A 12,565-nucleotide genomic window follows, 5' to 3' on the forward strand; every position below is an offset into this window, starting at 1 on the left:
AACCGGTCACTGAGCGCAGGTGTGCTTTTCGGTTGGTAATCGCTATGTGGTGTTGTGCAAGACTATGTGTGGCTTGATCCGTTGTGGTGGTGTTGTGAAGTGCGTGCGGTGGGTGGTGGTGCAGAGGTATGGTTGTGTTTAGCTCAACGTTTGAGAAGGTGTATGCAAAAGAGTGAGTTTTCAGTACTGTTAGTTAGAGGCGCTACATTTCCTGCCACTGATGTTCTGACTGAATGCGGCCCATATCCCTACCACTGTGGTTCATTCTATTGAGTAGCAATTACCATCCCACGAGTTCCTCCAGGAAGGAGTGGGTCTACTGCCTTTTATCATGCTAGGCCCAACCACTTTCGAAAGAGAAGCAAGAAAAAGAGTGTTACCTCCAAATAAGGGACACCTTTCTCAAAGGACTGTGGGTACTCGCGTAGCAGACGCTCCTCATCCAGAAACTTGGCGTCTCTGCCGTTTGTGGCCGGCTGGAACAGGCCATAGTTCAAGACATCCTTCAGGCTCTCGTTCAAGGTGCACAGGATCTGCTGCTTCGCCACCCAGATAGTAGCATCAGGGTTGAACCGTAGGCATTTCTACAAAACAGCAGAGGGAGACTGGAATGAAAGCTGGTTCATATAACAGGCATCAGCTCCCACTACTCCCGGAGACCAATGCCAGCTACCCCATGTTTCAACACAGCCCAGGTCACATGCACAGCTGCTTCCACGTATGGCTTCAGAAGTTGGCAGCAGTGGCGCAACACCATTGAGCTAATCGGGCTCTAGCCCCCAATAGATTGTTGGGCTATGTTGGCTCGACCTGGCTCATCTACAGAGCCATGGCCGGACAGAATGGGACAAAGACGTGAAATGGCGCATGGGCTTTGCTGTTAACAAAGAACTACAATTACAGAAAGCATTCCTTTTTTAGCACCTGCATTCATATGCATACATTTTCAGGCAATTAAAATCGTGATTTGGGGTTAGTACTTGCATGCCAGGTAAGTGATTGGAAGGGTGGGGGGGCAGGAGATCACTCATTCTTACAGCAGTTCTTAAGTGGGGGTTTTAGAAATAAAGGAGAGAATTAACTGCCTGTAACATTGAAGCTACACAAGAATAGTCTCATTAAAATGTCTAAAGAAGTTACAGAAGGGGTAAAGCCTCCCAGTTGGCCCCGCCCATTACCAGTGAGCCTCTCTCCCGCCCCCCCATATATGGGTATCGTTGCACCTCTGGTTGGCAGAGGGCCATCAAGGGTTAATCAGAGGATTCTGGCCAACACAAAAAAACCTCCTATCCGAGATTATTTTTGTATTTTTTATTTAATTTAGTGTGATTTGATTAAAAAAAAATATTCACACAAATTAATCAAAGATAAAAGATACAGAGTAAATAAAACACTCAATTCAACTTCATCACATAAAACACTCAAATACTATTTAACAACTAGCAGAAGTACCAGTTCTGCAAACATGTTCTGTAGACAGGCATGATAACACTCTCATCAATTGTTGAAAATGAATGATCCTGTAGGTTGCTGTTCCGCTTCACCCTCGCGTGGTGCAGTTCGGTGTGGTGCATTGCGGTTACAATATCTCGGAAACTGTGCATCTTAGGGTCTTGAAATGTGGTTCTTCGAGTTTTGTTCCTTGTGCCGGGACCAGTTGAGAAAGAAAATGTTTTGTTTCCCTTCCCGGTGAACATGGTTCACAGCTTCGTCAGCAGGCACCATGTGGCAAAAATCCTATGGAAAAGTAATTTCACCTGATGTGGCAAAAATGTTTGTTTCCCTTCCTGGTGAACTTGGATTATGGCATTGCAAAGCTTGTTTAGAAACTACATTTTTTGTTTCCCTTCCAGGTGAACAAGGTTTACGGCTTCATCAGCAGGCACCATCTCGCAAAAATACTCTGAAAAAGTAATTTCACATGATGCAGCAAACATTTTGAAACTTCTGGAATGCTACCTGTCTTCACCTTCACTTCCTAGGTCCATTCGCCTCCCATACATGTTTTGTTTCCCTTCCCGGTGAACAGAGATTACGGCTTTGTCGGCAGGCCACAAACAAATTATAACTTTTGCTGAAATCCACGGAAAGGGGTGGGGTGTCCAGATGTCATGTACCCAGTAATGTCTGGAGGGTCCGAACAGGTATCTATGCAAAATTTGGTGCAGCTTGGTGAAACAGTGTGGAATTGTATAAGGAATAACGCTTTGAAAACCCACAAACCCACAAATACATTTTAACTTAAGTTGAATTCTGGGGGAGGGGGTGGGGTGTCCAAATGTCATGTAGAAAGTAATGTCGAAAGGCTCCTAACAGGTAAGTATGCAAAATTTGGTGCAGATTGGTGAAATGGTGTGAAATTGTATAAGGAACAACGCTTCGCTAAGCCACAAACCCACAAACAAATGTTGATTTGTGCTGAAATCCGGGGATTAGGGTGGGGTGCCAAAATGTCATGTAACCAGTAATGTCCGCAGGGTCCTACAGGAAACTAAGTAATATTTGGTGCAGATTGGTGAGACGGTGTGGAATTTTATAAGGAACAATGCTTTGCCACAAACACAAAAACAAATGTTGACTTTTGCTGCAATCCAGGAAAAGGGGTGGGGTGTCCAAATGTCATGTAGCTAGTAATGACTGTAGGGTCCTAACAGGAAACTGTATAATTTGGTGCAGATTGATGAAACGGTCTGGAATTGTGCACAGAACCATGCTTCGCCACAAATCCCACCACAAACAAATTTTCACTCAAACCATCTAAACATTGCAACCATAAATCATCCATACTTATTTCATGATCTTCTCCAAAGAAAGGTCTTAAGTGCAAAGCGTGTAATTCGGCAACCTATGTACATTCAATCATATTGTGCCTAAGCCATTCTATTGAATCCGGATTCTTACATAATCAACGGAATCTTTCTTTCTGCTGGATCTTGTAACCGCACCCCATGTGTTGCCCTGACCTTCATTTGATTGAACCTTAATAGCATAAAAGTTCTCCTTGCAACATGACTTGGAAATTGACTAGTATAAGCCTGAGGTCTTAAGTAATTAAGTAAAGGGTTTAGAGAAAGGACTTAAACGTTTAAGGTATCTTCATGTTCAGCATTTCTGGCCCAGTCCCACCGATGCACATGTTTTTTCAGGTTGTGTAAAGGCACAACCTGGGAATCATCCCAGTTCGGTTCCCACACAACCCGATTAAAAAAAGTATAATTATTCTGCTTAATCCTCATTAAAAAAGTGAAACCATCAGTCATCATGGCTAACTTGAGAATCATCAAGATCGAGTACGCAGTTAACTTTGTCATCTTAATATAAAGTTTTCCATTATTTAATTTCATTTAAGCCGCCAAAGATGTAAAACCCAACTCCATCCGAATGGCTTGGATTGGAGTTCCCCCTGAAGAGCCCAAATAACTACCTCAATACTAATCCTTCCCGGGAGTCTAACATAACTTATATTGTGCACTCAATGCATTGCTTGATGCTAACTTATGCCTTTGGACTAAACTCTGTTGCATATTTTAGCATATATTGCATTGATCGATGATAAACACTGTGCTAAATCTTGCGGCCGATTTACCTTTAGCATATCACCTACGCGCCTAACCAACTACTGAGCTCTTCTAACCATGCCCAGGCACAACTCCAGCCCCTTGCAGAAGTGATCTGTACTTACTATACTCACCTTGACCATACTGACCCTCGTGTTCTTACAAGCCCAAGCCTTCATCCCCTGCAAGATGTAGCATGACTCTAGCACGATATCTGACCTTACCTCGCTCGCACCAACAGCCCTATCTCCTTATCCCTGGCATCTACCCTACCTCGCCATGACTCCATAGCACCTACACAGTTTCTACCTCCACTGACTCCCCCAACTGCATCAGTCCCCTTCTCCAGCAAACGTCACCAAAACTCTCTCACTCGCCCAATGGATTCAACACTATGCTGCCAGACCTACATCTAATCAACCTAGCACCCTATCTGCTAGGAATCTTAGATTCTTAAGCTACCCCACCTTCAACCCCCTACCACCAAACCGTCAACCAAGACCAAAACTGCAACTACTAAAATACGGAAACCATATAAGACTTCCACAAACTCTTGGCTTCCTGGACCCTCATGATATTGCTGCCAACTCATTAGCCAACTCCATTTCAGAACTAGGATTCTCCCACCGTGTCACCAACCCCATGCATAACAAAGGCAGAATCCTCAATTGGATTGCTGACCTTAATTGTGAAACCAACATAATATACAATTCACCTTGCGCTTGGATAGACCAACACTCCATAATGTTCACCATACAATCTGGTACACAACCCCACATAGCCAAAACGCTAGCTTCTCAAGCATTAACTAGAAATAACAAAGACATCACATTAAAAAATAAACTCCCACTCCCCCAACCTATCCTAAATCAATCTAAAACTGCAACAGACCCATCCACCTTCGTGGACCTCTACAACCAGATGCTCCACTGAGCTATTGACACTATTGCTCCATTGAAATTACAGAAAGCCAAGCCTCAAGCGCACCTCAACAACTGGTTCGCCCCTACCCTCAAAATCCTACGTGATAACAAAAGGAAGGCTGAATCCAACTGGAAAAATGACCCCTCCACTTCTAATAGAGACACCTTCCTAAAAACTGATACAAACAAGCCATCCTACAATCCAAAAGTGAATCCTTCAACAACAGAAGCACTAACACCAAATCTGGTGCAAAAGAACTATTCAAAATCCTTACAGAGTTGGAATTATTTCCTATCCCTCCTACTGAGACCTGCACCAAAGATAAAACAAGGTGCTCTAAAATACAAGCAACCTTACTAGAAAAATTATCGCTTCTACAGACCAAAATAGAAAAGAAAAAACTTAACATCAGCTCTGACACAAGCCTTCCCAAGTCTAAAAACCCAGTAGGGAGACCTTGCAGCCCTTTCAAATTCTCACTGTTATCCATTCCAGAAGTGGAGAATATAATCTTTGGCTTAAAACCATCTCGCTGTCAGGGCGACTTATGTCCTGCAACTATCATTAAAGAGGCAGCGAAAGAACTGGCACCAGCCATCATGTCCTTTATAAATTCATCCTTCGAGACCAGTACTGTCCCTACCAACCTAAAAGACGCCTGGGTCCTCCCTCTCCTAAAAAAGCCTAACCTAGACCCAGACATCCCCACCAATTACAGACCTATCACCACAGTGCTATTCCTGTTGAACATTCTGGACAGGGCAGCCTATCTGCAAATACAAGCCCACCTTGAAACAAATAACCTCCGAGGCCTACGACAATCCGGGTTCAGACCCAGACATGGGACGGAAACTGCACTAATAGACTTTTAAACGCAGATCGATGACCAAAAAACAAAGGCAACATAACCCTTCTCCTGCTGCTAGATCTATCAGCAGTGTTCGACCTTGTCAGCCACAAAGTCCTATGCAACCGTCCTCACTTCTCAGAGAAAGCCACTGCTTGGATTCAATCATTTCTAGGCAAAAGAACAATTAGAGTTTTCTCTCCTACAGCTTTGGCTGACACTGCACCAGTGACGTGTGGAGTACCACAAGGGTCCTGTGTGTCGCCAACACTCTATAATATATTTACCAAGCCACTGTTCGATGATCTGGATCGCCTGGGTGTCAACTACACCAACTAGGTAGATGACACCCAGGTCCTCATCCCTATCTCCGGCAACCACCATAATGACTCCAAACTACTAAAAAAAATCTATCTCATCTTTCAGGCATGGATGGCCACACATGGCCTCTGCCTCAATGATGAGAAGACAGAACTGCTACTGCTACTGACCGGCTCCCTAGCCAATCTAAACAAACTAGATACAACCTTCAACTCATTCACCACTGACTGCTTAGACATCCCAGTCTCGAAAAATGTTAAAACGCTCGGCGTCTATCTCGATTCTACCCTAACTTTAACAAAACAAGTGAACGCCACAGCATACACTTGCATGTTAATAAATTCATGTAGACCTTTCCTGTCACCAATTATGTTGCTCTGCACTAGCTAGAGCACTTATATTATCCAAACTGGCTTACTGTAACGCGCTCTACCTCGGCACCAGCAAACGCAAATTGAATAAACTTCAGGTCCTTCAAAATAATGCCCTCAGAGCATCCGTCAACATACCGAGATCTCATCATATTTCTGAAGCGAGACGTAACTCCAGCTGGCTGTGAATCACAAACAGAATTTTGCTCAAAACTCGGACCCTCACTCATAAGTGCTTATCTAACTCAGCACCCAATTATCCTGTGTGTAAATTCACCAAAAGGCAATCCAACTGACCTACCAGGTCAGCGCAACTGAATTGTCTCTCAACCCCAAGATACAACCGACAAAAATATGGAGGCAATAGCTTCCCCATCCTGGCTTCCAAACTGTGGCATTCCTTTCCCACAAACCTAAGAACAGAAACATCTTTCACACTATTCAGAACGAAAGCCAAAAACTGGCTTGCGTCCCAGGAAATGGACTAGCCTGCATTGACTCTTCCTCCTAACTGTATATTTTGCCTCTGCTTCACTGCTTGTAATTACTGTACTTTACCGTTATAACTTGCCGAAATGTCCCTATTTCTTGACTGTATATAATGCTACTATATCGCTCCATTCTTATGTACCCTTCCACTGTAGCTTTACACCTATACAACCAAAAAAATGCACCCAGATGCCTAAGGGCTTGGTGCACTATACAAATAAATAAACTAAACTAAACTAAATAAAGTTTTCCTGGTACGTCTGAAAGCATTTAAAAGGCGTGGTATCAGCTTTTGCTTATATATCCTAATACTGCCTAATAGGCTGTACCCAGCACACCTCGTTGCAAAGGTCTTAGTGCTGATATGGCTAAAGCTTTAGTTTTCTGCCGTGCCAGCCACTCAGTCTCTCGGGCCTTGCTTGTAATTTCATATCTCAAATAGATATAGCTGTTTACACTTTTAACCATTCCCTCAGGCGAATTAATGGAGGCGTCGGAGAACTTCCTCTGACCAAAGTACATCAGCTTTGTTTTATCCATGTTAATAGTGAGTTCATTCTCTTTGGAGCATCGCATAAGAACCCTAAGACTCCTTCTGATTCCCATCCAAGTGTGATCCATTATCACTACTTTATCACCATATAATATGAACTGGGCGTGGGTACACCCCACCTTAAGGGGAAAGATCTTCTCTTTATGCAGGGCTTCCTCCATGTCCACCAGGTATAGGTTGAATAGCATGGGGGCCAAAACACACCCTTGCTTAACACCCTTTCCCCAGGGGAATCACTCTGGAAAAGTCACCTATGCCACTCAACCTAACCCTACAGAGTCCCCATGTGTAGGAACTGTAGAAATGTCTACAAAACAACAGAGGGAGGCCGAAATGAAAGCTGGCTCATATAAGAGGTGACATCTCCTCCCCCTACTTCCGGCCACCAACTCCAGCCACCCCATGTTTCAAGGCAGCCCAGGTCTCAAGCACCGCCACTTCAACATATAGCTTCTGAGTGAAAGATGTATATGTGATATAGTTGGCAGAGAGCCATCAAAGGTTAATCAGATAAGTTTGGCCAATGCAACAAACCTCTACACTATCCGAGTTTAGCCACATACATGTGACTGAAAATCACCAGTCACAAAAAAGATCGGGTGAACGTGTTGCATGTACATGTTGTAAAAAGGTTGTGATGTTTGTCGAAGCTAATGAGTGAAAGGTCAGGGTGATGTGGGTATAAGCACAAGGCTGTGTTATGTGAAGAAGTTTGGAATGCATACACAAAAAGGATTTGTTTTATTGGGAGTAGAAGTACATGTTGTCCTGTGCTGTTGAAACAGGAACTCATGCAGCGCATCTCGCAAGGAAGGAAAAGGTTGGGTAATGTGTTATGTTATGTGTCGAAGTACATACTCTGTTGACTTGTCTGTAGAAGGAAGTGGCTGGTTTTAACCATGATTAGAAAGAAATGGTTGGGTTGATTTCTTCATAATCGGAATTGATAGGATCACTTACCAGTAACCTTTACTACTCGGAGCCTTACTATTTTTTGTCACAATACTTACTTATGAAGTAATCTCCATGACATAACTTACTGCCAACTCAGAATTAGTCCTGCCCCTTACCTTGAGAAGGTGTAATACCCCAGTCTCTTATAATCCTCTCATTAACATTTCGCCAAATAGGATTATGGCTTCTTACATAAATCGGGAGATTGAGGTGGGAAGTGAATATTGTGAAGAGGAAGAGTTGGACTAGGAGTAATGAAGATCACCGGTAAGTAATACAATCGTTGACGCCAAGTCCCTCTTCTTCGCTCCAGTACTTACCTATGTGTTCTACCAGTGTTAGCAATTGAAGGTGCCTATGACAAACCACACAGACTAAGTACTGAGCTTCGTTCAGGGCTAGAATCAGTGGCAGATCTAGATGGGATTTCTCCAAATTCACCGGAAACCCTACTAGGCTAGCACTGGCAAGTCCTCTCTACCTGGGTATGTGGTGTGGCCCTGGCTGACGACACTACCAACCAAGCTGCGAGATAAGGGAATAGCTGAATCCTCTCCATATAAAGAAATGGCACTATCAGGGCCAGAAGATGGGTACACATTCTTGGAGCAATTCTCAAGCCAAGTGGCGAAGACCCAATCCGTCACTGCTCTTGGCTCTTTCGATATTGATTCTTTGGCAAGCATTTCTTAGACTGCAATCAATATGCCCTCTTTCTTTCACCTTTTCATCAGCGCTATCATTAAGACAGGACCTAACTGTGGAGGCTGTGACTGGGAATCGACATGATAGTCAAATTGTATTGTTCTGTTGGCCCACTCATATGTTTATAACTCTACAGAAGTCCTGATTAAATGTCACGATCTGCCCCTCACCAGCCTGCTTTGATTTTCAGGACGTTTTGCCTCCTTCATCCACTGGCTTAACCTAGTCCAAAATGGTGGTGTGAGCTTAGCCTGCCATTGTGATACCGTAGAATGTGACCTGGTTGAGGTCTTGTCCTTCTCACTAAATTTCATCTCTGTGTTTCATTTTCTTCTTTAATGAGTTTATCCTGTGCTCTGCTATGCCACCCAGTCAGCAACATCGGCTAGTAACAAGGTCACACTTCCACACATGCCCGAGATACCTATGCGTCGTCCGCAGCATCCTCAGTGCTCCCAAGCTAACATGGCCACCACCTCCTCGCTCCAACATCCGCAAGGGCTGAGTGCTCACTTGATTTCTATTCTTGCGTGCCACGCCCCCACGCCATGGACTACATTTCACAGCCCTCTGATTTCCACATGTGGCCTTCCTCTTGTGCAAGCATGCATGGTGCTGCCAGGTCACTTCACTCTACAAGATTGCTACTGCCCTGCACCCCAGCCAGTCCCTGGACTGCACCCCCTTCAGCCTAAGTGCAGGGCGATACCAAATCACAGACACGCAGACTGTTGTCCCATACAACACCCCATACAACACCCCTGCACCATTTCCTAGGCCTGCAGCAATCATCTACTCCTTCCCAAATGATCCTGCTAGAGTCCCCTGGGGAATCTACTTTCAGAGAATCACTTCGCCTTGAAGTCACATAGAAGTGGGACCACACCCCAATATGAAGAAATGGCCCCCTGTCCTTTGTAGGGGATTATGGGATACTGGAGGTTTCAGGGGAACAGAGTCAGGGACTAATCGGTTTCAATGGAGGTTGGTAACTCATCATGGGAAGAGGAAGAAACATGTGTGGAGGTAATGCTTGTGCTGTATTGTGTACAGTAGCTGATGCGCTGTTTGTGGCAGTTTGAGTGCCTGAAGTACTTGCTACCTTGCTATTCAGGGGGACAGAGCCACATTTTATGGAGTTTTCCTAGTACCAGGCAATGGGCGCGGTATGGAGAAAGAAGGAATGCAGTTCTGTGTGTTGGTCATTTATTTTGAAGATGGTAATTGTTTGAATGGGGACGCAGCATGTACGAGCAGCATGTATGGGTGTTTGTTAGATGCCATTATGGTTTAGTGTGAAGCAAGACCAATATGGTTGTGTATGGCAAGGTAGTGCCCAAAGGTTTCTAAGCGCAGACCCAGGGATCGAGCCTGTGTTGCTCCATGTCGTCTTGCTTCCAAGGCGAGCGCATTGCCCCTGAGCTATCCTCCCGAGACATGTATGTAGAATGTCATGGATAATTTAGCTATGCATAGAAAAGTCGAATATGATAGTGCAGAGTGCCGGGTTATCTGTCGGTGGGTCTGGTATTGTTGTGTGTAAAATGGTAATTCCGTTTTTGTTTTTGTTTAGTACGGTCTGGTACGTCTGTGTTGTGTTTGTAATAAGGTGATAGGTCTTTGTTAAGAATGTGTTGGACACAGAGGGTTAAGTAAAGTTTAGAATGTTATATTTAGAATTGTCTAGCAGGATAAAGCTGTTTACAGACGGGACTAAACTGTCAGGTTGGACTTTGTGTAAAAGTGACTGGTATGGTTGAGTTGTGTGTACAACTATGATACGATTGTGTAATGGTTAATGGGGGCAGATTGGTCAGTAAACAATGGTGGTTGGTCAATGTTGTGTATAGCACGACATTGTATATGTTGTATAAGGGGTGTTAGTTGTGCTTGTGTGTAAGTGGTCCTGTAAGGTTGTGGTGTGTGGAAAATTGAGTTGCGGGCATGTGTCTAAAGGTGAAACGGATGTCGGAATAAGGAACACACGGTATGAGTTGCATATGGATGTGGAGTTTGTTCTGGTGTGTGTAGGGGCTTAAGCAAAAAAAAGAAAGCTTGCAACCAGTTTGGTATACAATTATTTCATATTCACCCATGCCACAGTATGACCTTGATATGAAAGGCCTGTGTTTTACGGTTCGAATTAACAGAATTTAATGTCCACACAGCTGCACAGGCAGTGAGCAGCAGTGCATCTCCAGCCCTGTTTCCATGGAGATGACAGCCTGTGCTCCATGGTAACAGCTTCTATGGTGATCCAAAGTATACAAAACCATAGCCCCTGCGAGCATTAAGCATGCCCCGTGGAGTTGGCCAATGATCTGAACACAAATTCTGTGCCAGGAAACCATTCAGAAGGGCGGTGGGGAACCTAAGCGTTCTACTCTCACTCACCGAGCTACAATCTTTAGCAAAACGAGAACAAGTTTAGCTGGATTAGGATCGATGTCATCTTTCTGGATAGCAGCATGGCTGCTAAAAATCAGACAATGTAGCCTTGCATCATTGGCAGGTCTGGATGTTAGCTGACGTGTCCTTATTTCCTATATAGGAGCAGCTGATGTGTCCTTGTTTGATGGGGTATGACTGGATATTAGCGGACTTGCATGGGCAACTGACATGTGCTTCTGTCGGGTGTGAAAGAATACATGTGTGACGAAATGACTACTGTTCTGCATGAATACAGAGATGAGTAGTGTGAAAAACTCCTACTCAGCTCACACTACCACTAAACCAGCAGCGAACCTAGGCATACAAATGAAACAGGCAAAGGCCGCCAGGTATACATATGCCCTTCACCTCTTGTGGTAATGTGGGCCAAGGACAGGCTATACCTTTCCTGAGGGCTGTGAGCTAGCAAAGCAGCATCCACAACATTAGGACTGTGATACCAACATAAATGAATATCCAACCAAGCAAGGTTAAAAATACAAGCACGCAAATAAAAACACTAACAACCCACCCATGTAAAGAAAGACACATAATATTCAGACTTTTAAATAAAAGGGGGCATTCTGGGTCTGAAGACGGGTAGCTAGGCAAAAGACTCAACAGCAATGTTCAAGTTTAAAGGACATGTCTTTAGAGGGTTATAAGTGGGGTCTTAAAGGTCTCTAGGAAAACCAGGTCAGGAGGATAGAACCAATATCAGTACTGTTATCTTCCTCTTAGGTGGCTCGACAGTGTTGAGCCAAACTTCTTAGTGTTTTCTAATGGTTTGTGTTGGAATCAAAAAGGTCAAGTCGGATGCTCCCAAAGGATTGAGTCAATGTCGAGATGGTCAAGTCCAGCAATACGATGTGGTCTGGTTGTGATGATTGGCTCAAATCTGAAGAACGTGAGGTGATGGTCCGGTAAGAGGGCCTCATTACGAGTCCGGCGGTAACCTGCCGTTTTTTCCGGCTAGGTTACCGCCGGACTCGTATTACCATTCCGCCTCCGTGATTCCCGGAATTACCGGGGCATTACGACCCCAGTGTCCCGGGAATTCCGGAGGCGGAATTCGGGAAAAAATCCCCATTCCTACAGGACTCAATGGGAACGGGGAAGTGGAAACATCGGCACCATCTCGTGATGGTGCTGGTGTTTCCACGTCCGCCTGCAGGCGGGCGGTGTTAAACCCGCCAGGTCAGACCTGGTGGGAATGCCACCTCCCGCCTGCAGGACTCGAGATCAGGCGGTCCGGAAATAACAGTGGCGGCGGGTTTACCGCCACTGTTATTTCCGGACCGCCCGACTCGTAATGAGAACCAGAATCTTTAATTGGTGGAGTCAGTTCAACGAGGTCTAGCAATGCAATGCTTTCTTCAGCAGCAATTGGCACAAAGACAGCTGGCGCACAGGC

At 44.6% G+C, this 12,565-nt stretch overlaps 1 protein-coding gene across 1 annotated transcript in view; it reads right to left on the reverse strand.

Annotated features, from left to right (window-relative positions):
• SHANK1 (SH3 and multiple ankyrin repeat domains 1) overlaps positions 1-12,565 on the reverse strand; it is a 2,604,687-nt gene that overhangs the window by 1,943,121 nt on the left and 649,001 nt on the right. The window contains exon 3 of the mRNA XM_069605116.1: positions 381-584. Within this exon, the coding sequence (XP_069461217.1) occupies positions 381-584 (204 nt within the window). The remainder of the gene's footprint in view (positions 1-380; positions 585-12,565) is intronic.

This window comes from Ambystoma mexicanum, chromosome 1p, assembly GCF_040938575.1.
Source record: "Ambystoma mexicanum isolate Mex_15411 chromosome 1p, UKY_AmexF1_1, whole genome shotgun sequence".
NCBI classification, from domain to species: Eukaryota; Metazoa; Chordata; class Amphibia; order Caudata; family Ambystomatidae; genus Ambystoma; species Ambystoma mexicanum.